Source organism: Muscardinus avellanarius (genome assembly GCF_963383645.1).
Source record: "Muscardinus avellanarius genome assembly, chromosome: 1".
Classification (NCBI taxonomy): domain Eukaryota; kingdom Metazoa; phylum Chordata; class Mammalia; order Rodentia; family Gliridae; genus Muscardinus; species Muscardinus avellanarius.
The window spans coordinates 150,165,450-150,189,389 of record NC_137786.1 but is presented as its reverse complement, the minus strand read 5'-3'; the positions used below and the strand labels follow the sequence as shown (position 1 = coordinate 150,189,389).

At 37.5% G+C, this 23,940-nt stretch overlaps 1 protein-coding gene across 2 annotated transcripts in view; it reads left to right on the top strand.

Annotated features, from left to right (window-relative positions):
• Window positions 1-23,940, top strand: part of DYNC2H1 (dynein cytoplasmic 2 heavy chain 1) — a gene marked incomplete at both ends in the record, with an annotated part of 293,921 nt that overhangs the window by 218,919 nt on the left and 51,062 nt on the right. For both annotated transcript variants that reach the window (XM_080694845.1, XM_080694844.1), the window contains one exon: window positions 18,327-18,443. In XM_080694845.1, coding sequence (XP_080550971.1) covers window positions 18,327-18,443 — 117 coding nt within the window. The remainder of the gene's footprint in view (window positions 1-18,326; window positions 18,444-23,940) is intronic.

The following is a 23,940-nucleotide window of genomic DNA, read 5'->3' as shown; positions in this document are numbered from 1 at the left end:
CTTCTTTCTCTCTTCTTCCTTTCTTTCTTTCTTTCTTTCTTTCTTTCTTTCTTTCTTTCTTTCTTTTATTTTATCTTTTTTCTTCTCTTCTTTCTTTCTTCCTTTCTGCTATTAGCATTTTGCCCATAGAGACATTTCAAAATGTCTTTGTTCTGCTAACCTTTTTTTTTTGGTGGTACCGGGGTTCCTGGAAGCCCTTCTTCCCCCGGGCTACACTCCCAGACCTATTTTTTATATTTTTGAAACAGGGTCTATTACGCCAGCGCAGCTGGCTTCGAACCTGCGCGATTCTCCTGTCTCCGCCTCCCAAGCGTGGGGATTACAAGCGTGCGCCACCATGCCCGGCTCTGCTAACATTTTTTAAAATTCGTTTTACTGATGTGTTGTAATCATACATCTTGATGAAGTTCAGGTTGATAGAGGCACACATGCACAGACCACTTGATTCCTCCCTCAATTCCTGCCCTATTCCCTCACCCTCCCCTTCTTCCCATGCTCAGCACAGTGTTCTGATAATTTCTGAAACTGCCCTTGCCCCAGTTTTTGCTTATTTAAATCCTTATTTCGAGTTTAAAGTTCACTGTCTTCATGAAGGATATTTATTGATCCTTTGGAATTTTTCATTTTATATATGTTCTTATTTACATCTAATATGTCAACATTGGAACAGAAATCAGAAATTGTAGATATAAAAACAGTCCCTGTTTTGAAGGAAGTTAGGTTAGTAGGGGTGATATATGGAAAAGTACCACTGTAATACAAGTAAGAAAGTAGAAGCACGTATTCTATTACTTAGGTATATATCTTGTGAATTTATGTCTGAGTAAACGTGTGTACTTTTTACTTAACAGTTGCTAAGGATAATTTTTACATGAATTTAATTTTTGATGAGTGTTTGCACAGAGCTTCTGCAATTAAGACAATTTGAGCATATGATAAGCATTTCAGAATTAAGCTTAATTAAGTTCTACTGAGAAAATCCTTAAAGCTGAAATTAAATTCCAGTTCTCTTAAATTTTATATTTTAAGTGAAATTTTACTTTTTACATTAAAATTAAGAGTTCTAGTTTCTCTATCTTACTTTGTTAAAACAAACATTTGTTTAAGAAAGTAAAAGCTAAACAGAACCAAGCTTCATATTTGAAATTATATTCTTTCATCATTTAAGTCCTAAACTACTATCATTAATGTGTCTTTGTTTACCAAGATGGGGCAGTATCTTCTGCAGGAACACATATTGATTTTTGTCATCTTGATATAGAAAACACTTCAGGTAGCCACTCAGTAAATAGGAGATCGATCCCATTGTTTTGTGTGATTCTACTAGTATTGCTAATAGCAATGCCATTTTCTTTCATCTCCTTCTCATCCTTCCCCCATCACAGTATTACCTTTCTGATGAAGGTAATATGTTGCTCCAGCAGAGTCAGCCACTGAAACAAAATGTGGTAGTTTTCATTTGATTAAATAAATTGGAATATTAAAAATAAACTTAATGATGGTTATACTTGGAATGAAAGAAGAAAGACCATTGTAACCCAAAAATAAATGAGCCTCAATGATGTAGATAGCTTAAAAAAGCATTGTTCCCACTCTTACAATACAGGCCAAACTGCAAGTTTGTTACTTAAAAAAAAATTATTTGTGAAGAAACTCTAAGGCAATAGATCATCAAAATCTAAGGAGATATGTGTACTTATGGAGACTTGACACACACAAGCATTTGTATATCTGGTCAGATGTGCCCCGGTACTGGCACAAGTTCAGCTCGATTTAATCAGACCTATCAGAAGAAGTTCATACTTATATCCAAGCTTCAGAGCTTTCTTAGTCTCTCCTGTCCTGTTGCCAACAAAACATTATAAGGCATATGAAAATAGAAGAGAAGGTAACACTATAAGAGACAAAGTAGTTGACATAGATATGACGCAGGTGTTGGAGTTATCTAACTGGAAATTTAAAATACAATGTGAATGATAAGGATTCTTATGCAAAAGGTAGGCAGTATACATCAGACTAGATGGTGAGTTTTATCAAAGATACATGTAAAATGAGGGCTAGATGTTTAGCTCAGTAGTATAGTACTTCCCCAGCATGTGCAAGGCTCTGGGTTTGGTGGCAAAAAACAAAACCAAAACCAAAATAAGTAAATAAAATCGAGTTTTAGATATAAACACACAATGGAGATGAGGAATGTATACAACAAGACTTGAAAGCCAAGGATTCCATGAAAATTAAGATAGAACAGTTAAAATGAAAATGCAGACAGAAACTAAACTAAAACATAAAGAGATGGGAGAGGAAAGAAGGCTGGGATTTGTCTTAGTGGCAGAGAACTTGTCTAGCAGGCACAGGGCCCTGGGATTGAATGATTGAAATACCTTCTTTGTAAGAAAACTTCAAGAAATATTTTTTCTAGTCACTTATTTTGCCATAACATTCCTTTGCTTTCACAACCAACAATACAAAGATGCATTCTTTAAGGATATTTTGGCATTTTATGATTTATTTCCTCTTCTTCACATTTCCCTTTTAAGAATGAAAAAGGACACAGAAGGTACAGGCAACTTACAAGTTGATAGGAGATTTATAAAATGAATTTCTTATCAGATGACTATACAGTTCTTTGGTACAGAAGTGCCTATCTGGTTTATATAGAGGCTTCTACTAGATTTAAAACTGGAAGTATGAAAAGATAGGAGCTAGGAAAATTATGATCAAAGAATTGGGGGAAGAAAAACAGTTCTTGGTCAGGAAGTTCACAAGACTAAACTACGCAATTGAAAACTGTTTTTTAATGAGGCCCTCGGCAAGTTAGTGAGACACTGTTTCAAAATAAAGAATTAAAAAATAGAGATGAGAATGTAACCCAGAGGTAGAATGCCACTGAGTTCCATCCCAGTACTGCAAAAAAAGAAATTAAAACTAGAACCTATACAAGTCATCTCTTTAGTTTCCAATGACATAATTTTTATATTACTAGAATTATACCACATACTTTGTTACCTGTCCCACCATCATTATTACAAATGGAGCCATCCCAATCAGATCACTTTACTTAGATCTTTTTTAAAATGTGTTTTTATTTTTTCCATGTATACTTATTTTAATTTTAGCGTATATCTAGTGTCAGGATCCTAGTCTGTGCTTATGATGATATGATGGGGATGATTTTGATACTTTTTGTGTTCTTTGTAATAGGCTTTGTTTCATTTAACTATCAGAATGATTCTCTCATAATAGGTACTCTGATTGAATTTATTTTATAGTTGAAATATTGAGGTCCAAGAAGGTTATTGTTTCTTTAACCCCCAGATTGTATATTTAGTATGTTTCTAACCTAGAATATAAATGGGTTACTGAATACTAGTTAATGCATTTATGATACATTCATACAGCAAGAGTAAATTATTTTGAGAGGCCGAGACAGGAGGATCGTGGTTCCCAGACAGCCTCAGGTAGTTAGTGAGGCCTTTTGCAACTTAGTGAGAACCTGTTTCAAAATAAAGAATAAAAAACGGAGCGTGGGGTGTAGCTTGGAGATAGAATGCCCCATACTGCACACACAAAAAAAGAGTAAATTGTTGATTTGGGGACTTTTTGAATTGAGATTCAGTAGCTTTTTACATAGAGGTTTTACTTTTCACCTGGCTTCTGCTACAGGGAGGAAGGAAAAAAAAATCTCTTTCTAGGCAAAGTAGTTATTAAAATATACTTGTTTTTATTAGCACTTGTTGTCATAGGATCTGAAATCAAGTCTTAAATACAAATATGTATTTTGATCTATTTTATAAATAGGAAATTCTGGGAGAAAAGCAAATAATAAAAAATTATAAAAAATCTATGAGAGAATCTTGATATTGAAAGTAATATTTTATAGTTGTCATCTGCCTATAAAGTCTTAACCTTAAGATAACTTCAGTGATTCTTCAGGGTATTGAACTTCCTTCATAGTAGGCTAAAGATGTTTAGTTACATGAAAAATGCACAAAAATGGTAAATGGTATTTAATGAACTTTCCATTTATTCAGTATTAGTCAAATGTATCATTATATTCTATGGTAAATATTCATTTAAAAACTAAGTGGAACTTGTGTTCTTTGCTGATCTGAATACTTTGTAGTTGGGCATATTTGTAATTCATGGAGCTATCTTAAACTCAGTTTCTAGGCTGTATTAAAGAGCAGCCATAATAACTTTTACTTGGCTAAAATAATCACAATGCAACAGATATACTTGCCATTAATGTTTACAGAGATCAAAGAGTTCCTAGAATTTTGAATTCACTCTGCTTAGAGTAGAGGAGTAGCATTAAAACACATTATGTATACCAATGCCAATCTCAATATCATGTATGGGGCAGGGGAGGGAGGGGAAGCTCGCCACGTGCTGTGTGCCTGTCACTGTCACTCTGAACTACATTATGATCTGAGACTATAATGCACCAATAAAAATAAATAAAAATTATAATTCTAAAGCAAGTGAGAATAACAACATGAAGGATAAAGCTCAAAATATTTGTAAAGTTTTGTAATTTAAAATCCCAACCAGAATTTGGACATTAAATATATAAAGTGAACAAAACCAATGAAGCTTTAAATATAATAACAAAACCTTAAAGCCAGAGTGAACCAGTCAAAGGAACAAGGTTTTCTACTTGGTTGTTCTGAAAGCTGTTGTGTTCAATAACGGCACGCTCTTATCTGCACCAGTAACACCCAGCTGCTACACTTCTTTAGGGAATCACTTTGTTCAAGATCTTGGCAGGAAATCCATAGCTTTTAAACTAAATCATTCTGTTGCTTTGTATTTCTCTTTCCTAGATTTGTCTCCATGCCATTGTAAAAGCAATACTCAAATCTCTTTAGTAGCACTTTTTTCTGTCTCTCTTTTTAAATCATTCATCTACAATTGCAAGTATATATATATTATTTAAAGTAACTTTAACTTCTCAGAACCATCTTTCCACCTAATTCAGGCCGTGGGCAGTACTTCTCAGTGTGGTGATGTTGGTCACTTATATCAGAATTATCTGACAAGCTTGTTTAAAAATAGGTTCCTAAGTTCTATCCCAGGTCTGTACAACTAGACTATCTAGTAATGGAGCTTTGAAATCTATATTTTTTCAGTTCTTATGTGCCCTCAGTTTTGAGATCTTCTGTATTGCAGTTAAGAGATGCGAACTCTGTATATCAGATTCTACTCAAAATAGAGTTGCATGTTTGCTGAGCGTGGTAGCGCACACTTGTAATCCTCGTGCTTGGGAGGCAGAGACAGGAGGATCGTGCAGGTTCAAAGCCAGCATCGCTGGCTTAAGAGACCCTGTTTCCAAATAAAATATAAAATAGGTCTTGGAGTGTAGCCTGGAGGTAGAAGGGTTCCATTCCCAGTAACACACACACACACACACACACACACACACACACACACACAATAGAGTCACATTTTTCATTTACTGTAGGCTCAGTACTTAAAAATATCTTCGTATGCTGTCATACTGTTGTAACACATGTTAAAAAATAATCTATTCAAAACTTGCTTACAGAGGTATTGAGATCCTAAGTCTATGTAATGATAAATACTAGCCCCAGCAGTACAGCTCAGGTTTTCTGAATTATTAAATTCATAATGTTACAGCCTCTTTTTATGAATTGAGTTTTTTAAAACATTTTTCTCAAATGAGTACTTTAAAGCTAGGAATTTTCTGGAATTTAATAACTTAGTTTTGTTCTTCCATTTAAAACAAAAAGTGTTTTGCTTGTTGTTACTTGGGTCTATGAAAGAAATGTCATATTATTGAATATCTTATTTAAAACTTTATACTTGAACAATTTTCAGCTGTGATTTATGGATTTAATAAATTCAGGGAAATGGTAAAGTACAATTCTTAGAACAGTCTTGAGCAAAATGATTCCTCCTTTTCTTAATAATCAATAAATCTCTGGAGAAATCTGAAATGATCACTATGAAATTTGGGGGCAAACATACTTTTTCCTTTGTGCAGCTAGTCAGTATCTTGTGAGATTTAGACAAAAATGTTTAAGCAGTTACTTGAATCCATGTTTACATAAACACTTAACTCTTTCCATGGAGAATTTAGGTATAGGAAAATAAGAGTTGGCTTCTGGGAAAAGACTTATTTATGGTCCTAGATCAATCTAGAAAATAAAATGGGCATTTTCATATTCTATAAAAGAAAATAGTTTTCCCCTCTTTACCTTCCATCTAACTCACAATACAAGCATTCATTACAGAGATGTACAAGATGCTCCATGCTCAAGTTCCTGTTCCCTTGTTGCCTTTCTCTTTGGATCTTCCCCTTGCAGCCACAAAGGCTGACACTCGTTAGGCTTTCAATAAGATTCTTCACATTTCCTCTAACCTTTCCCTGGATGTTTATATCTGTGGGTTTTTGTCTATTACTTTCCTTATATCTTCGAATTTCTATAGCAGGCAGACATTTTTTGAGTATTTACATGAAACAGTACCCCCCACAATTCATAGTATTGCTTATTCCCTTTAACCTGCTTTATTTTTTGATGACTAATTGATGTGCTTATGTATTTTCGTGTGTGTGTGTGTGTGTGTGTGTGTGTGTGTGTGTGTTTGTGTGTGTAGCTCATGTGCGTACAGGGTCTCACTAAGTTGCTGAGGCTGGCCTTGAACTTGTGTTCCTCTTGTCTCAGCTTCCCAAGTACTGGGAAAACAGCATGTACCACCCCACCTGGCTCCATTTTTCTCTTTCTCTCACACATTCATGCCTAACAGTATATTGTGTTGGTTATTTTTGAACTTTATAAAACAGTATACTACATGTGGTATTTCAGGTCTTTTAGAAGAATAGCCATTTGATAATATTTACTCTGCCTATACATGAACATGGAAGATCTTTCCATCTTCTAAGGTCTTCTTTGATTTATTTGTTCAATGTTTTATATTTTTCTTTGTAGAAGTCTTTTACCTTTTTGGTTCCTAAGTATTTTATTTTTTTGTGGGATATCCTGAGTGAAAGTGTTTTTTGGATTTCTTTCTCAGTGGATTTATGGTTGCTATACGGAAAAGTTTCTGGTTTTTTTAGATTGGTTTTGTATCCAGACACTTTGCTGCATTTGTTGATCAGCTCTATAAGCCTTTTGGTTGAGTTTGTTGGGTTTTCTGAGTATAGTATTATGTCATCTGCAAATAGTGAAAGTTTGAGTTCTTTTCCTATTTATACTCCTCTGATTTCCTTTTCTTGCCTTATTGCTCTAGCTCTAGTATTTGCTTTTTTCCTCCAACTTTGTTTTACTAAGATGCATTCATATGCACTGGCTGTGATTTCATTCTTTACTATTACTATGTGTCATATTTATTATATGGAAGTATGGTCATTTATACTTATATAAATATGACATAGTATGTATATCCGTCTCCTTACTAGTGTGCCTTAGGGTTATTCTGGGGGGGGTCTTTTGGCTATAAAAATAGTGGTTATATTGATATTTGTGGATATGTCTCCTGTGCAAAAAGTTCTTTAGAGCTGGATATGGTGACACGTGCTTGTAATCCCGGCATTTGGGAGGCTGAGACAGGAGGATCCTGGTTTGTGAACAGCCTCAGCTACTTAGTGAGGTCCTTTGCAACTCAGTGACACCCTGTTTCAAAATAAAGAGTAAAACAATAGGGCTGGGGGTGTAGCTTGGAGGTAGAATGCCCCTGGGTTCCATCCCCAGTACCCCAAAATAAAAAAAAGATCTTTAGAATATATATATATATATATATATATATATATATATACTAAAAACTACAAGTTTTGCATCAAATTGTTTTAGTAACCATAAACAATCACTCTTGTACTAGCACTATATAATATTCCACATCCTCTTAATCCAGTTATGCTTGGTATTTTTGGATGCCCTCATTTTTCCCAAGTTGGTAGGTTAAAATGGTATCTCATTGTGGACTTAATTTGCATTTTTATCACCAATTGTATTGAACATCCTTCCATATGTTTATGGATCATTTCTGCTTTTTTAGTTGGAAACATCAGTGAGTCAGATATGGCTTAAGCAAAGTGAGGAAGGGGAAGAGTGAGGGCTTAGGTCGCAAGCTAGCCATGTTGGAGATGCTAGATAATGTTGAGCTTTTTGAACCAATGAAAAACCTAGTTCTCTTTGGCAGTATATGCCTTACAGAGAATAGAAAATAGGGGACTAGCACTTAAAGCAAAAAGACAGTTTAGAAAGCAGTTATAATAATGCTGTTGCTCAAAAATGGTAGCATATTTTTGGAGACAATAGTTATTAGTCAAATCTATGATGAGACTTAGGTCCAGGAAAATTTGATATGTGTTTTTTTGTAAGAGCTGCATATTTTTCTTCATGTGTTGGCTACCTTTTTTTTTTTTTTTTGTAAGTATGGAGTCCCAGAACTTTTTCATTTTTTCATAGACTTAACACCAATTTTATAACAAAATTCTTAAAATGTGTTACATCTATTCTTAAAATGTAATGATGATTTTTCTTTTGCTAAAGGTTTGAGAAATAATTGCTAGTATAATAATTTTAGCAACACTGCATTCACTTGCTTTTATAAACCCAGCAGCTGTGATTACTCATTGAACAGCTGCAGTTATCCTGACTCAAATGGTTTTTCATCAGTTATTAGAGAAGTCACAAGCTCCTGGTAAATTCTTTCAAGTCAGGAAGCTTAAGTTACAGTTTTCTCTCAGGTTTTCTTATTTTTAATATATTAACCCATATTTCCAAAACATATTTATTAGTTACTGCTTTGCCAATAATACAATCAGTGGTAAGTAATATATGTATTTTTATACTTGGTATAATGATTTCTGTCTTTTATGAAAATCTAAGTTTGGATATTTTTCACATTCTGAGTTCAAACACCTTTTAAGAAAAAAATCAACTATATTAGAAGATATCAGTTATTCACTTTTATAATTTATGCAGTATTTATTCTTAAATATATATGTAGAGCTGGGCATGATGGGTTTGTAATCTCTGTATTTGAGAGGCTGAGTCAGGAGTATCGCGGTTCTCAGACAGCCTCAGCTACTTAGTGAGGCCCTTTTCATCTCAGTGAGACCCTGTTTCAAAATAAAGAATAAAAATAAAGCTGGAGGTGTAGCTCAGAATGCCCCTGGGTTCGATCCCCAGCACAGTAATAAATAAATAGATAAATAAATAAATAAATAAATAAATGTGTGTAAATTATTAATGTTGTCAACATGATTTTTATTTTTTTATTTTTATTTTTTTAATTAATTTATTTTTTAAATTGGTGCATTGTAGTCATATATCAATCACATTGGAGTACAAGACTTGAGAGGATATACAAGCACACATCATCCAATTAGCCCTCCTCCAGCCCCCGTCCCATTCCCTCCCCCTCCCTCCATCCCACACTTCTTTGGTGATTTACTTTGATACATTTGTTTATGTACCTCCTGCATTTTAAAGAGGCTCCGTCCTCCAGTATTACATACCCTCTGATTGATCACATTAGTTGCTTCACTATAGGGCCCTTTCTATAGCTCAACCTCTTCCTGTTGCCCTTTTCCTCCTAGTTATTGCTGATTAAGAGAAGCGTCTGATTTATATTTTCTGCGATATTTCTCTGTGCATGCTGCGTTGCAAGTACCAATCCCACTCTTGATGGTCCCAGTAGTGGCCTGGCTACTCAGTGGACTGATCCAGACCTCGCTGGCTCACGCAGCGGCCTTGCCTCATGGGAGGACCCAGTTCTGGTCTCGCTGGCCCCTGAACCGGTCAAACCCCTAAGCTGGCTTTGGTCCCGACCTTGGAGGCCGCAGGAGTGAACTTGCCTAACGCCAGGCTCCGATGCTGACCATTGGCCCCTGCACCGGTCTAACCCCTTGACAGGATTCCAATCCCAGTCTCGGAGGCCCCAGCACTGGTAATGCCTCAAGGCAGGCTCCGATGCCGGCCTCACTGGCCCCAGCACCGGCCTAACCCCTTGACAGGCTCTTATCCTGGCCTCAGAGGCCCCAGTACCGGCCTTGCCTCATGGCAGGCTCCGATGCCGGCCTCACTGGCCCCAGCACCGGCCTAACCCCTCGGCAGGCTCTTATCCTGGCCTCGGAGGCCCCAGTACCGGCCTTGCCTCACGGCAGGCTCTTATCCTGGCCTCGGAGGCCCCAGTACCGGCCTTGCCTCACGGCAGGCTCCGATGCCGGCCTCGCTGGCCCCAGCACCGGCCTAACCCCTCGGCATGCTCCGATCCCGGCCTCGGAGGCCCCAGGACTGGTCATGCCTCACGGCAGGCTCCGCTGCCGGCCTCATTGGCCCCAGCACCGGCCTAACCTCTCGGCAAGCTCTTATCCTGGCCTCGGAGGCCCCAGTACCGGCCTTGCCTCAAGGCAGGCTCCGATGCCGGCCTCGCTGGCCCCAGCACCGGCCTAACCCCTCAGCAGGCTCTTATCCTGGCCTCGGAGGCACCAGTACCGGCCTTGCCTCACGGCAGGCTCCGATGCCAGCCTCGCTGGCCCCAGCACCGGCCTAACCCCTTGGCAGGCTCTTATCCTGGCCTCGGAGGCCCCAGTACTGGCCTTGCCTCACGGCAGGCTCCGATGCCGGCCTCGCTGGCCCCAGCACCGGCCTAACCCCTCGGCAGGCTCCGATCCCGGCCTCGGAGGCCCCAGCACTGGTCATGCCTCACGGGAGGCTCCGCTGCCGGCCTCGTTGGCTCCAGCACCGGCCTAACCCCTCGGCAAGCTCTTATCCTGGCCTCGGAGGCCCCAGTACCGGCCTTGCCTCACGGCAGGCTCCGATGCCGGCCTCGCTGGCCCCAGCACCGGCCTAACCCCTCGGCAGGCTCTTGTCCTGGCCTCGGAGGCCCCAGTACTGGCCTTGCCTCACGGCAGGCTCCGATGCCGGCCTCGCTGGCCCCAGCAGCGGCCTAACCCCTCGGCAGGCTCCGATCCCGGCCTCGGAGGCCCCAGCACTGGTCATGCCTCATGGCAGGCTCCGATGCCGGCCTCGCTGGCCCCAGCACCGGCCTAACCCCTTGGCAGGCTCTTATCTTGGCCTCGGAGGCCCCAGTACTGGCCTTGCCTTACGGCAGGCTCCGATACCGGCCTCGCTGGCCCCAGCACCGGCCTAACCCCTCGGCAAGCTCTTATCCTGGCCTCGGAGGCCCCAGTACTGGCCTTGCCTCACGGCAGGCTCCGATGCCGGCCTCACTGGCCCCAGCACCGGCCTAACCCCTCGGCAGGCTCTTATCCTGGCCTAGAGGCCCCAGTACCGGCCTTGCCTCAAGGCAGGCTCCGATGCCGGCCTCACTGGCCCCAGCACTGGCCTAACCCCTCGGCAGGCTCTTATCCTGGCCTCGGAGGCCCCAGTACCAGCCTTGCCTCACGGCAGGCTCCGATGCCGGCCTCGCTGGCCCCAGCAGCGGCCTAACCCCTCGGCAGGCTCCGATCCCAGCCTCGGAGGCCCCAGCACTGGTCATGCCTCGAGGCAGGCTCCGATGCCGGCCTCGCTGGCCCCAGCACCGGCCTAACCCCTCGGCAGGCTCTTGTCCTGGCCTCGGAGGCCCCAGTACTGGCCTTGCCTCACGGCAGGCTCCGATGCCGGCCTCGCTGGCCCCAGCAGCGGCCTAACCCCTCGGCAGGCTCCGATCCCGGCCTTGGAGGCCCCAGCACTGGTCATGCCTCAAGGCAGGCTCCGATGCCGGCCTCGCTGGCCCCAGCACCGGCCTAGCCCCTTGGCAGGCTCTTATCCTGGCCTCGGAGGCCCCAGTACCGGCCTTGCCTCACGGCAGGCTCCGATGCCGGCCTCGCTGGCCCCAGCACCGGCCTAACCCCTCAGCAGGCTCCGATCCCGACCTCGGAGGCCCCAGCACTGGTAAATTATTAATGTTGTCAACATGATTTTTAAACTTATAGGTTATCATTTAGTAAGAATTTAAAAATAATCTGTTTAAAGCTAGAAATAAAAAGGATTAAAAGCCAGGTGTGGTGATACATATTTATAATTTCAGTCTTTGGGAGGCTGAGACAGGTGGATCACAGATTCAGGCCAACCTAAAGATATCCTTTTATCTTTGAAAATGGTCATGATAAAATAAAATATTGTATAAACTTGAATATGTTCATAGAAAGATTACTTTTTTAAACGTGAAAACCAGTGGGATGGATATTTGCATGTATCTTTTCAACCTTGTCACCCAGTTAAATGTAGACAGCTTTCAGTGTCTTCCTCCAGAAGAGTCTCAGTGGAGCCAGCTGCCCTGCCACTGCAGGTGTTGGAGGGAAGGAGCTCGCAGCAGGAGAGCTGGCATGGCATGCAAGTACCAAGCCAGCCAGGCACTGACAGGTCTCCATGCCTCTGCTGGGAGGCAGTGACTGGGGACCTACTCTGATAAAAGGCAAATAACAGGTTGCCTGGGAAAAGGGAGGGGAGAGAAGGAGGAGGGATTACAAAGTGCCAAACATTTGGCGTGATGATTGTTCTCCCTTTAACACTAATTAGCAACTTCTAATACCTAGGCAACATCCAGAGCATGCTGGTGATGACAGGGAGAGGGAAGCCACTGACTGTTCAGTGGCAAGGACAGGATTTTCTTTTTTTCTTACTTTTTTTTTTTTCCACCAGAAGAACCAGTGGTCCTAAGCCCACTTCCTGGTAATTCTGTGAATTATTTAATGTTCTCATAATTATTTATTTTCCTACCTCTCACAGCTTTATTCAGATTGATATTCAGTAAAGATCCTATGTAGAATATACAATTTGAAAAGGATGAACATGTGTAACTTATGAGACTATTATCACATCAAGACAGTTATTAATATTAGATCTTTATATTTGATAGTAACTAGAGCTAAACACAAAACATTGATATATATGATTTATAATGAAGCATTAACCTTTTACTTCAAATAATATATTTTGGTATTTAAAAACAGACACACTCACAAGTCTTAGTATGTATTTAAACATCTTTTGAAAAGAGATTCAGCCTGAGATTTATTTTTAGGCTTTTAATTTCATATTGACTTGAAACAATTAATGTAAGTTATTTTTTCAATTTGAAAATTTAATCATTTATTTCTCATATTTTGTTTTATTTATTACATTTTTTATTTTTATTATTTATTTGTTATTGTTATTATTATTATTATTATTATTATTATTAAATTTTTTGTGGTACTGGGGTTCCTGGAAGCCCTTCTACCTCCGGGCTACACTCCCAGACCTATTTTTACATTTTTATTTGGAAACAGGGTCTCTTGAGCCAGCGCGCGTGGCTGGCTTCAAACCTGCGCGATCCTCCTGCCTCTGCTTCCTAAGCGTGGGGATTACAAGTGTGCGGCACCACGCCCAGCTATTTATTACATTTTTTAATAAAGGACTACATCCTGAAATTTTATTTTATTATATTATGCTTATTTAATCTTATTTAATTTCTATTAGGAAAATTTAAAAAATTAACATATATAAAAGGAATATATTCCATCTCTAGCCAAAGGGGAGTGTGACTAACTGTCACTTAAGTTAGTATATCTTCTTCTCTGGTTTTTAATTTTTTTATGGGTGCATTGTAGTCATACATCTTAATGGAGTACAAGATGATAGAGACATACATGCACACATCTCTCTTTTAACCCTTCTCCAATTGCTATGTAAGTCCCTAACATGGTAGAATTCTGTACATTTCACTTTTGATCTCATAGATATTTAGAATTATGTTAGTAGAAAGTGACCTTTTTTCCATTAATACATTTTGCCTTAAAATTTTTTTTTTAGTTTACTAAAAAGGGCTTATCTTTTCCAGTCCTACCTATTACTTCTTAACTGCATATGTCTTCATATTTTAGGTGTTTCTTTTTAAACATATAGGTATATATACATTTTAGTGTCAACATATAAATCTGTTTAATCATGCCGGGCGTGGTGGCGCACACTTGTAATCCCCGTGCTTGGGAAGTGGAGACAGGAGGATCGCGCAGGTTCGAACCCAGCCTCAGCTACTTAGTGAGGATCTCAGCAACTTAGTGAGACCTTGTTTGCAAATAAAATAGAAAATAGGTCTGGGAGTATAGCCTGGAGGTAGAAAAGCCTGGGTTCCACTCCCAGTACTACCACCAACAACAACAACAACAAAAGAATTCTGGATAGTTACATATTAAACTTTCCCATTTTCTTTTCCATGTTTTAAAAATCTTCTTGAATTTTTTTCTTTAATAGTTTGCCTTAATTACTTGGTGCTTTTTTTTAATTTTGAGATTTGTTTTTTATCTGCAAATCAGGAATGAGTATTTATATTCCTTCTCATTCCAAAAATGATATACCAGAAATGACTAACAAGTATATAAATAATCAGGCTAAAATCAGTTGATGAAATCAAAAAGGAAATTAGGATGGGAAAACACAATAATGAAGGAAACAGTTTATGCTAAAAGAAGATAAAACAAATAAAAATCTTGTGCTCTGAGGTTTTATAAAGTTGGTATTATTACAGCAAAAATTATTCACTTCATAATATCCAAAGGAAAATATAATTGTATACAAGATTTAGTGCCTATATTATTCACTCGGTGTTACTAAAAAGAAAGTACCCGCAGCAGCTAACTTTATAAGTTCATTGGCTTATTTAACTCATCAATTTGGAGGTTCATATTCTAAGACTCGGTGGAAGGTCCATTGCTTTGGACTCTGGTTAGGGCAGTGGATAGTGGCACATCATGACAGGAACGTGCGTCAAAGCAAACGGTCACCTCTGAAACAGGAACAAAGAGAGAATGTGGGTGGGGGCGGGCTTGCTTATTTCATAGCGGTTATCTTGCAAACACTCAATGGATTGCACAAGAACTAACTTGCCGTCTCAGGAGAACTACCTTGTGCCCAAATGACCTAGGGATTTTCCATTAGGTCCAACCTTCCAAAGGTTCTACCACCTGTCAACACCGCCACTCTGGGGATCAACTCTTTAGTCATAATGGGCCCTGGGGAACACTGAAGTCACATCCAAACCAGAGCAGTGTCTTACAGTGAAAAAGAGTAGTTGATCAGGAGAATCTGTTCTTAGTAAATTACTAAGATGTCTCTCATTGGTCGTTGAAATGAGGACAGTAAAACAGGAGTGAAAGAATCTTCTTTAGCTTTCCTATAATTCTTATAGATCCCCAGTTCATGCAAGTGATATAACACATTGGTAAATATGGGTAGAACACAGAACAGCTCATGTAAATATGCTGTTAATGAAATGATATTTCATTCCATTTAATACCATCTTAAGGTAGTATTATTTTTAAAACATTTTAACTGGTTTAAAATTGGGTAAATAGATATTTTATTTATACTTTATAAAAATGAGTATGTCAGCTATAAGGAAGAACAAAATTATGCCATCTTCAGGAAATGGATAGAGCTAGAGATCAGCCAGATGCACAAAGTCAAGGGTCATGTTTTTTTTTTTTTCATATGTGGAAACTAGAGAGAAAATAGAAGCAAAAGAGACTTTAGATAAATGAGAATAATGGAAGGGGACTTGGAGAATGAGGCGAGGGGGAGAAAAGGGTTGCTGATAAAGGAAAGAGTTGAAATAATGCTATGTCTATATATGATGGTATCGGTAATATGTATAGGAAAGGGTAAGTAACAGGGTGGACTCTGGAGGGAAGTGAACTAAGTATTATGCAAAAAATGTGTATCATTTTAACCTCACAATGATGTATAATTACAATGCAGCAATTAAAAAAATAAATAATAAGTATGTCAGATTTTTTAGAAACTAAAGGTCTATTGTTATAATCCTATCCTCATTAATAAGAGTATTTTATCATATATTTGAACTTTTTTATTATCCTCTATTCATTAAAATTATGGTTTTTAAAGAATGTAAAGCTCACATATTTTTCTAAGACAGAACACACACTTTCTTCATAAAGTAGTTTAACATCACATATAAAAATATTTGTATATTTTCCTTATGCTTTTCTTTGTATTTTTGTTTTCTGCCATCTTCAACAGATTTAAAACACAAATAAGTGATAGCAAATGCTAACAGAGTTAAAATAGCACGAGTTCTGACTACCAACTAGTGATGTTTTGTAGTCTAGCAAAGCTGATAAATTAGGTGCTGTTGTATAGTTCAGCTAGAGCAAATGAAAATAATTTATCAGGAAAACAACAAAAATCAAAACACTGAATCACTATAGTTTTTTAGGACTGGAAAATCAATCAAGAGCTCTAAGAGTAACTTGAGTTTAAAAACATGATTGTGGATGTTGAGCAGTTAAGTAATACATTTATCCTACAAGATTTATGGCCATTATTATATTACACAATTTACTAATATGAGAACTTAGCGAAATATGAAATATAGCCCAATATGTTATAAAGAAAAAAATAAACAACTTAACATTTCTCAAAGATTAAAATTGAAAAGTAGTCAACATGCTGCAAATGTTAAGTTTAAAACACTGCCTTAGGTTGGGCATGGTGGCACATGCTTGTAATCACACTTGGGAGGCTGAAACAGGAGGATCACACAGGTTCAAAGCCAGCCTCAGCTACTTAGGCTCTCAGCAACTTAGTGAGACCCTGTTTCCAAATAAAATATAAAATAGATCTGTGAGGATAGCCTGGAGGTAGAAAAGCCCCTGGGTTCCACCCCCAATTACACACACACACACACACACACACACTACACACACACACACACACACACACACACACACACACACACACACCACTGCTTTAGGAAAACATACTACGTGTGTGTGTGTGTGTGTGTGTGTGTGTGTGTGTGTGTGGTGCCAGGGATGGTACCCAGAGATTTCTACCTCTGGGTTACACTCCCATACCTATTTTATATTTTATTTGGAAACAGGGTCTCAATGAGTTGTTGAGAGCCTCAGTAAGTAGCTGAAGCTGGCTTCGAACCTGCATGATCCTCCTGTCTCAGCCTCCCAAGTACTGGGATTACAAGCATGCACCACCACAGTGGGCTTGTTTTAGTTTTTTCTTATTCATTTTATTTATATTTGGTGAGTATTGAGATAGTATAATTTTAAGATTTAGTTGAAATATATTATAAATGAATGGCTACCTCTGATTTTATTTATTTATTTATTTATTGGTGGTACTCGGGGTGAAACACAAAGGCTTTTCTACCTCCAGGCTATACTCCGAGACCTATTTTATATTTTATTTGGAAACATGGTCTCCCTAAGTTGCTGAGAGCCTCACTAAGTAGCTGAGGCTGGTTTCGAACCTGTGCGATCCTCCTGTCTCAGCCTCCCAAGCGTGGGGATTATAAGCGTGCGCCACCACGCCCGGCTTGCCTCATTAATTTTAGATATACACACCACAGTTTGATCCAATATTTAGCATATTTGGTAATATTCTGGATTATTTTTAGCAAATGATTAAGGAGGTTAATTAATGTTCTTAAATGAGTCATTATATTTTAGAAAAAAAGTGAGTGAATTGCTTTGCATGAGAATGATAGTAAAGAAGCTCATAACTGAGAAGTTATAGAAGGGAAAGTCCTCAAAAGGGAATAATTATTTTCCTCACTTTATTTTAATTACTTGTCCAATATTTCTTTTGCCTGTATAAGAAACATTAAAATGACAACTTAAAATTATTATGGGATATTAAAACGTAGACTTATGAATAATCTTTTACCAACCATTACTTAAAATTGGCTTACCATTTTTACAGTGTTTATTATGCTATTTGCTATTTTTCCTGTCATTTTACATTTAAAAAATACTGTGTCAGAGTTTTGAAATTATGAAATTTAAATCATTAAGTGAAGAACATTATGGATTTCAGAAATGAACAAAAGACACCAACAGGTCATTAATGATGGGTAATGAGCGCTTTCTGCATAAATAAGCAGCTTTCATATAAGAGTTATCACTATATATAATTTTTCTGATGGTTTCCAAAAAGGATTTTACATTCTTGTTTTTTAAAGTACTTAACTGGGACATGGTGGCTCATGCTTATAATCCTAGTACTTGGGAGGCTGAGAAAAGAGGATTGCTGGTTTGAGGACAGCCTCAGCAATTTAGTGAGATGCTCAGTAACCTAGTGAGACCCTGTTTCCAGATAAGAAATAAAGTTGGTCTGGGGGTGTAGTTCAGAAGTAGAATGCCTCTGGGTTCAATTTCCAGTACCACAAAAAAGTACTTAAATAAAATCAGTAAAATATGAAGCCAATTATATGCAGATAATTATATAGGATTAAAACCCGTTTACAATATAGTTGATCTTTAAAAAGGAAATATCTGGTTTTGTATATATTTGTTTCTCTGCTATTATTTTTACTTATTGCTTTTTTTTTTCATTCAGGTTATTTCACAATTGAGGATCTTGGGCAGATCAGTAACAGCTGGTTGCAAATTTGATAGAGAAATTTGGTCTAATGAGCTTTCTCCTGTTCTCAATCTCTGGAAGAAACTAAACCAGGTTCGTAGTGAATATTCTGACTTTTTTCCCTCTTCTTTCTTCATATTTTCTCCCCACATCTTTCACCTCATCTGTCCAAGTCATACAGGTAATAACATTGTACATATTTCTAACTATCAAATAATAGCACTTAACCTTTCTTCATACCAGCACGGCTGGCTTCGAACCTGCGCGATCCTCCTGTCTCCGCCTCCCAAGTGCGGGGATTACAAGCGTGCGCCACCACGCCCGGCTCAATTGGATAATTTTTTAATAATCCTTACTAGTAGAATACACAAACCACTTTATTTGTTTGTTCTTTTGTTTATTTATTTATTTTACTGTACTGGGGATTAAATCCAGGGCATTCTACCTCTGAACTACACCCTGAGCCCTATTTTGTATTTTTTTATTTTGAAACAGGGTCTCACTAATTTGCAGAGGGCCTCACAAAGTAGCTGAGGCTTGTTGAGAACCTGTGATCCTCCTGTCTCAGCCTCCCAAGAACTGGGATTACAAGCACGCGCCACCACACCCGGCTTACAAATACCACTTTGTGCCTGTAGCTTCCCAGAAATGTGCAGTACAAATTCTGTGGTAACAAAGATGAGTAAACTACTACCTTGTCCCAAAGAAGCTCATAAAATTCTTAAAGCGTGGTTTCACGGAAACGTTTATGTCAAAAGGATTTTGTAGGTCTTTTTGCATTTTTCTTATTACAAAAAGTCTGTCTTTAGTCCACTTGAAAATGCACCTTTCTTTGATTCCTAATTTAGTAATTATTATTTTATACAAATAGACACAGAAGTCAGAGAATTACTAATTCAAAAAGATTGTAAATTTCATGAACAAGATAAACTTCTTAGTTAAGCATTATGCTCTATTCCAATATAAATAACTCAGTTTTTAAAGATAACGAGGTTGTTTGTCCTAATGCATACATAATGTCATTATTAGGATATAACTACTTCTTCTTCTATAAAAGATCAAGTAAATTTAGTTTACCAAATTTCCTGCTGAATAAAATATTTACATGCCATTGGAGCTGGTTGTTTCTCTTCTGGTGAATAGGTTGAAGAGGATTTGTTGACCTATTTGGCCAGTGCCTCACTAAGTAGCTGAGGCCACCTGATCATTTGATCACAATCAGTTTTGCATGGTGCTGTGTCTGCGGCTGCTGAGGATGTGAATCCGGCTGTTCAGTGTGTTGAATGCTCATCACTCATCTAGTGTAGTAATGAGCTTGTGGCTTCTAGAGTCCATAGTAGCTCAGATTGTGATGGCAGATCAGGTAGAGGGAGGTGGACACTTTTAACTGAGACACTAGAAATCTTATTGAACAAACCTGAACGCGAGTTTAGGTCACGGGTAAAAAGTTTCTTAACAAGACCCCAAAGCCATTATCATGATTTAAGCTTCTCTTCTTTCTCACATGAATGATTGTAGAAAATTTTAATTGGACTCTCTTTCTGGAATATTCCTTCTTCCCATCATTGGCAAATTAATTCTCCTAAAGAAAACCTCACTCCGCCCTCAAAACATGGCCTCATAGCCTCTTCTATAGTAAAGGAGATCTTGTGTTATGTGAACAAAGCTTTGTAGACTGCAGGGACTTTCTACATGCTTTTTACTTCTCCTGGAAGCCCCTGTACACTATATCCCTTGTATACCAATGAAAGCCAGATAAAAGTCTAGAAGTCTCAGCTGAACTCATTTTCTTCTTTATGTTTCTATAGTACTTACTAATTTTCATGAAAGTTGTATTTTAAATCAGACAAGTTAAGATATGGCCTTGAATATTTAGAAATTTTGGGGGGGAGTGTTTTACAATTTATACATATAAATGTTTTATTGAAAGACCTTAAAGTCATAGTCTAGCTTTAGAGTTTCTCATTATTTTTATCAGAATATGGCTAATTACTAGTTAAACTTAAAAGAGAAGACATACAATGTAAAGATAGAATTCGTAGTGAAAAAAAATAGAGAATAATGCAGGTTATAGTCTTTTTCCATTAAATGGTTACCAGACCTTAGCTGGACTTTTTCTTTTTCTTAGCTTTTCAGGGGTTAACAAAATAAGGCATTAAATCATCTTCCCTTCTCTCATTTTTTTTAATCATTGATTGAGCATGGATTAAAGGACTACCACATGATAGACACTATCTTAGAGCTAGAAATTTATATTAGGTTTTAATAACAAAGAAAGTACAAATATTATTGTGTTGTTTGGAGCCTGGTTGAGTGATTAATTCTGTCGAAAGGAGAGTCAAAAAGATAATTTTGATAATTTAATTTATAAGAACACATGAATTTTTAACAATATTAAAAGTCATAATTAGCCGGGCGTGGTGGCGCTTGGGAGGCAGAGGCAGGAGGATCACGCAGGTTTGAAGCCAGCCGCGCTGGCTTAAAAGACCCTGTTTCCAAATAAAAATATAAAATAGGTCTGGGAGTGTAGCCCTGAGGTAGAAGGGTTTCCAGGAACCCCAGTACCACCAAAAAGAAAAAGTCATAATTATATACTTGTACATATTATATAGTTTCCTGGTAAAGAGTGATCAGTATAGTCACTAAAAAAAATTTAAAGATATAGTCTTAACCTTTAAGCATGGAAGTTTAAATGAAATCTACTCTATAATATCTAATAAAGGATATAATAAAAGTCCTTTAATATAATGTTTATGATCCTACTAAGAGTCATAAACACTTAGATCACATGTTGAGCAAAGAATTCTCTAGTGGTAAAATTAAGAGATGGAATGGTATTCCAGGAGGAAGGAAAAGTTTGCCATTTTTGTTATTCTAACCTAATAGGAATTAAAAAAAGGGGGGGGGGGTTAGAACCAGTTTGGAAAGGGCTTAACGTGGTCCTGGAGTGATTACACTTCATCTTGTAGGCAGATGGGGATGTTGTATAGGGACAGGTGATATGAAAAGATTCATGCTTTTATAAAGGCAAAATCGATGATGTTGTAAACAGTAGATTAGATTAAGACACTATTAGAAACCTGAAAACTAAATAAGTTATGTTCTAAGAGAAAGGTCATGGGGCCTGTATTTAATGTTGTGGCATGAGAATACACTGCACAGTCAAAAAGATATTTCAAAAGGAGAATCAATTTTCACAGAGGTATGGAATAGGTCTAATAAAAATAGGTGTGAATATAGTTAACAAAATATATGAACTGTTCATGGATTAAGCATTATTTTTTTAAAGCCTTTAGATTTTTTTTAAGTTTGGTAAAGCAGTTCTTAGTAGTATCATAAACACTATATTAAAGGACTTTTATTGTATCTTTTATTAGATATTAAAGATTTAATTTAAACTTTCATGCTTAAAGGTTAAGACTATATCTTTAATTTTTTTTAGTGACTATATTGATCCCTCTTTACCAGAAAACTATATAATATGTACAAGTATATAATTATAACTTTCAACATTGTTAAAAATTCATGTGTTCTTATACATTAAATTATCAAATATTCAGCATTTTCTTTTTGGTACTGCGGATTGAACCCAGGGGCATTCTATCTCTGTGATATATCTCCAACCCTTTTTATTATTGAAACAGGGTCTCACTAAGTTGTTGAGTTTCTCTAGAGGCATAATTTAATATCTTATTTTTATGTCATCTTCCCTGGTACTTGTTCCAAAACACTCAATAAGTTAGAAAAACAAAAGACTGCAAAGTATGACACAAAGAATCTAATGTCACTTAATATTCTGTGTGTATGGATTTAAAAGGTCAGTTCTTGCTTTAATTTTTTATTATATTAGAGGTACCACCTAGCAATATTTAATATATGGCCAAAGGTGATAATTACTGAGAATTATTGATATTTTTGATGAATGTTCATCTATTTTATATAGCTCCAGCAGCATTGTTACTTCCCATTAAAACTACTCATATAAAAAGTACTGATACAATTTATTTGGAGAAAAACATGATAGATTTCTTTTTGTGAGTAAGAGTTGAACCAGTAACAATTTCTTTATTCACACTGGTAAGCAGATTTTTATATCTGTCAGACTAAACTTGTAGACTCACAGAAAAATGCATTGCAGTTGAATTAAATTAAAATACAGAGTATTGAAATAAAGTTAACAGGGGTAGAACTTTTGACAACATTATATATATATATATATTGCAGTACTGGGGATGGAACCCAGGGGCATTCTACCTTAGAGCTACACCTCCAGCCTATTTTTTATTCTTTCTTTTGAAATAGGGTCTCACTGAGTTGCAAAGGAACTCACTAAGTAGCTGAGGCTGGTTGTGAACCCAGATCCGCCTGTCTCAGCCTCCCAAATGCTAGGATTACAAGTGTGCGCTACCATGCCTGGCAACAACTTTCTTATATTCTGAAAATTAAATTTTTTCTTTAAAATCATTTCTTTCTCTCAGGAGTCTTTATTTATAATTTATTGGTACATTGTGGCCGTACATCTTAATGGAGTACAAGGTGGTAGAGGCATACATGCACACATCACTCATTTAGCCCTTCCCCAATTCCCTTTCCATTACCTCCCCTCTCTCGCCTTCGCATGTTTGGCTTACTAACTGACTTTGATATGTTTGTGAATGTATATCATATACATAATGGAATTTTCCTCTTCCCCCTCCTATCTCTCTCAGTTGGTTCACCTTATTTGCTCATCTATGGAGGGTCTTCTCTCTCTCTCTCTCTCTCTCTCTCTCTCTCTCTCTCTCTCGTTCTTCAAGCTGAGGCAAATCTTAAAGTGTGATAAACTTTAGGGAATATATCATTAACATATAGCTTTGTTTCTGTTTTTAGGTAAAATCAGGTTGAGTTTCTTTTAGTTGTTCAGTTTTATTGGAGGAGGTTCACTGTAATATTATATTGGGGTACAGAGTATCAGAAAAATCATGCACAAAAGTCTCATTTCCTTCCTTACTGAATCCCCACCCCCACCCCACTAACCCTACAGGTGTTGGGGCTGGAGTTGGCAATTTTGTATACATTCATTGCATTGTTTCTACTATTTGATTCTTTATGATTTTACCCCCCTTTTCACAATTCCTTTATGATTCCATCTTCTATGACATTTTTTATTTATTCTTTGCTTTCCTGACTACGTTTTATAGATTTCTGTTGGAATTACATTGTGATCAGAAAATAGTGTCATATGACATTTATCTTTCAAAATTTGTTGAGACTTGCTTTATGGCATAGTATGTCATCATGTTTTTAAAACTATTTTATATTATGTTCAAGAGGAATGTATATATATATATATATATATATATTTGTTGTTGTTGTTGTTGTTGTTGACTGTTATGCTCAATTTGTATCTTTTAGGTAAGTTTAATGTTATATTCAAAACTTTGAATGTATACATGTATATATACATACATATACCTTCTATCACACACAGTGGACTTTGGGCCATCAATTTTTGACATATATAAGTTTGTAATGTTATTTCTTCTTGATTTATTACTATAGTAATCATGTTTAGCTCCTAATATTTTCCTGTTTTGTGATACTAAGCTCA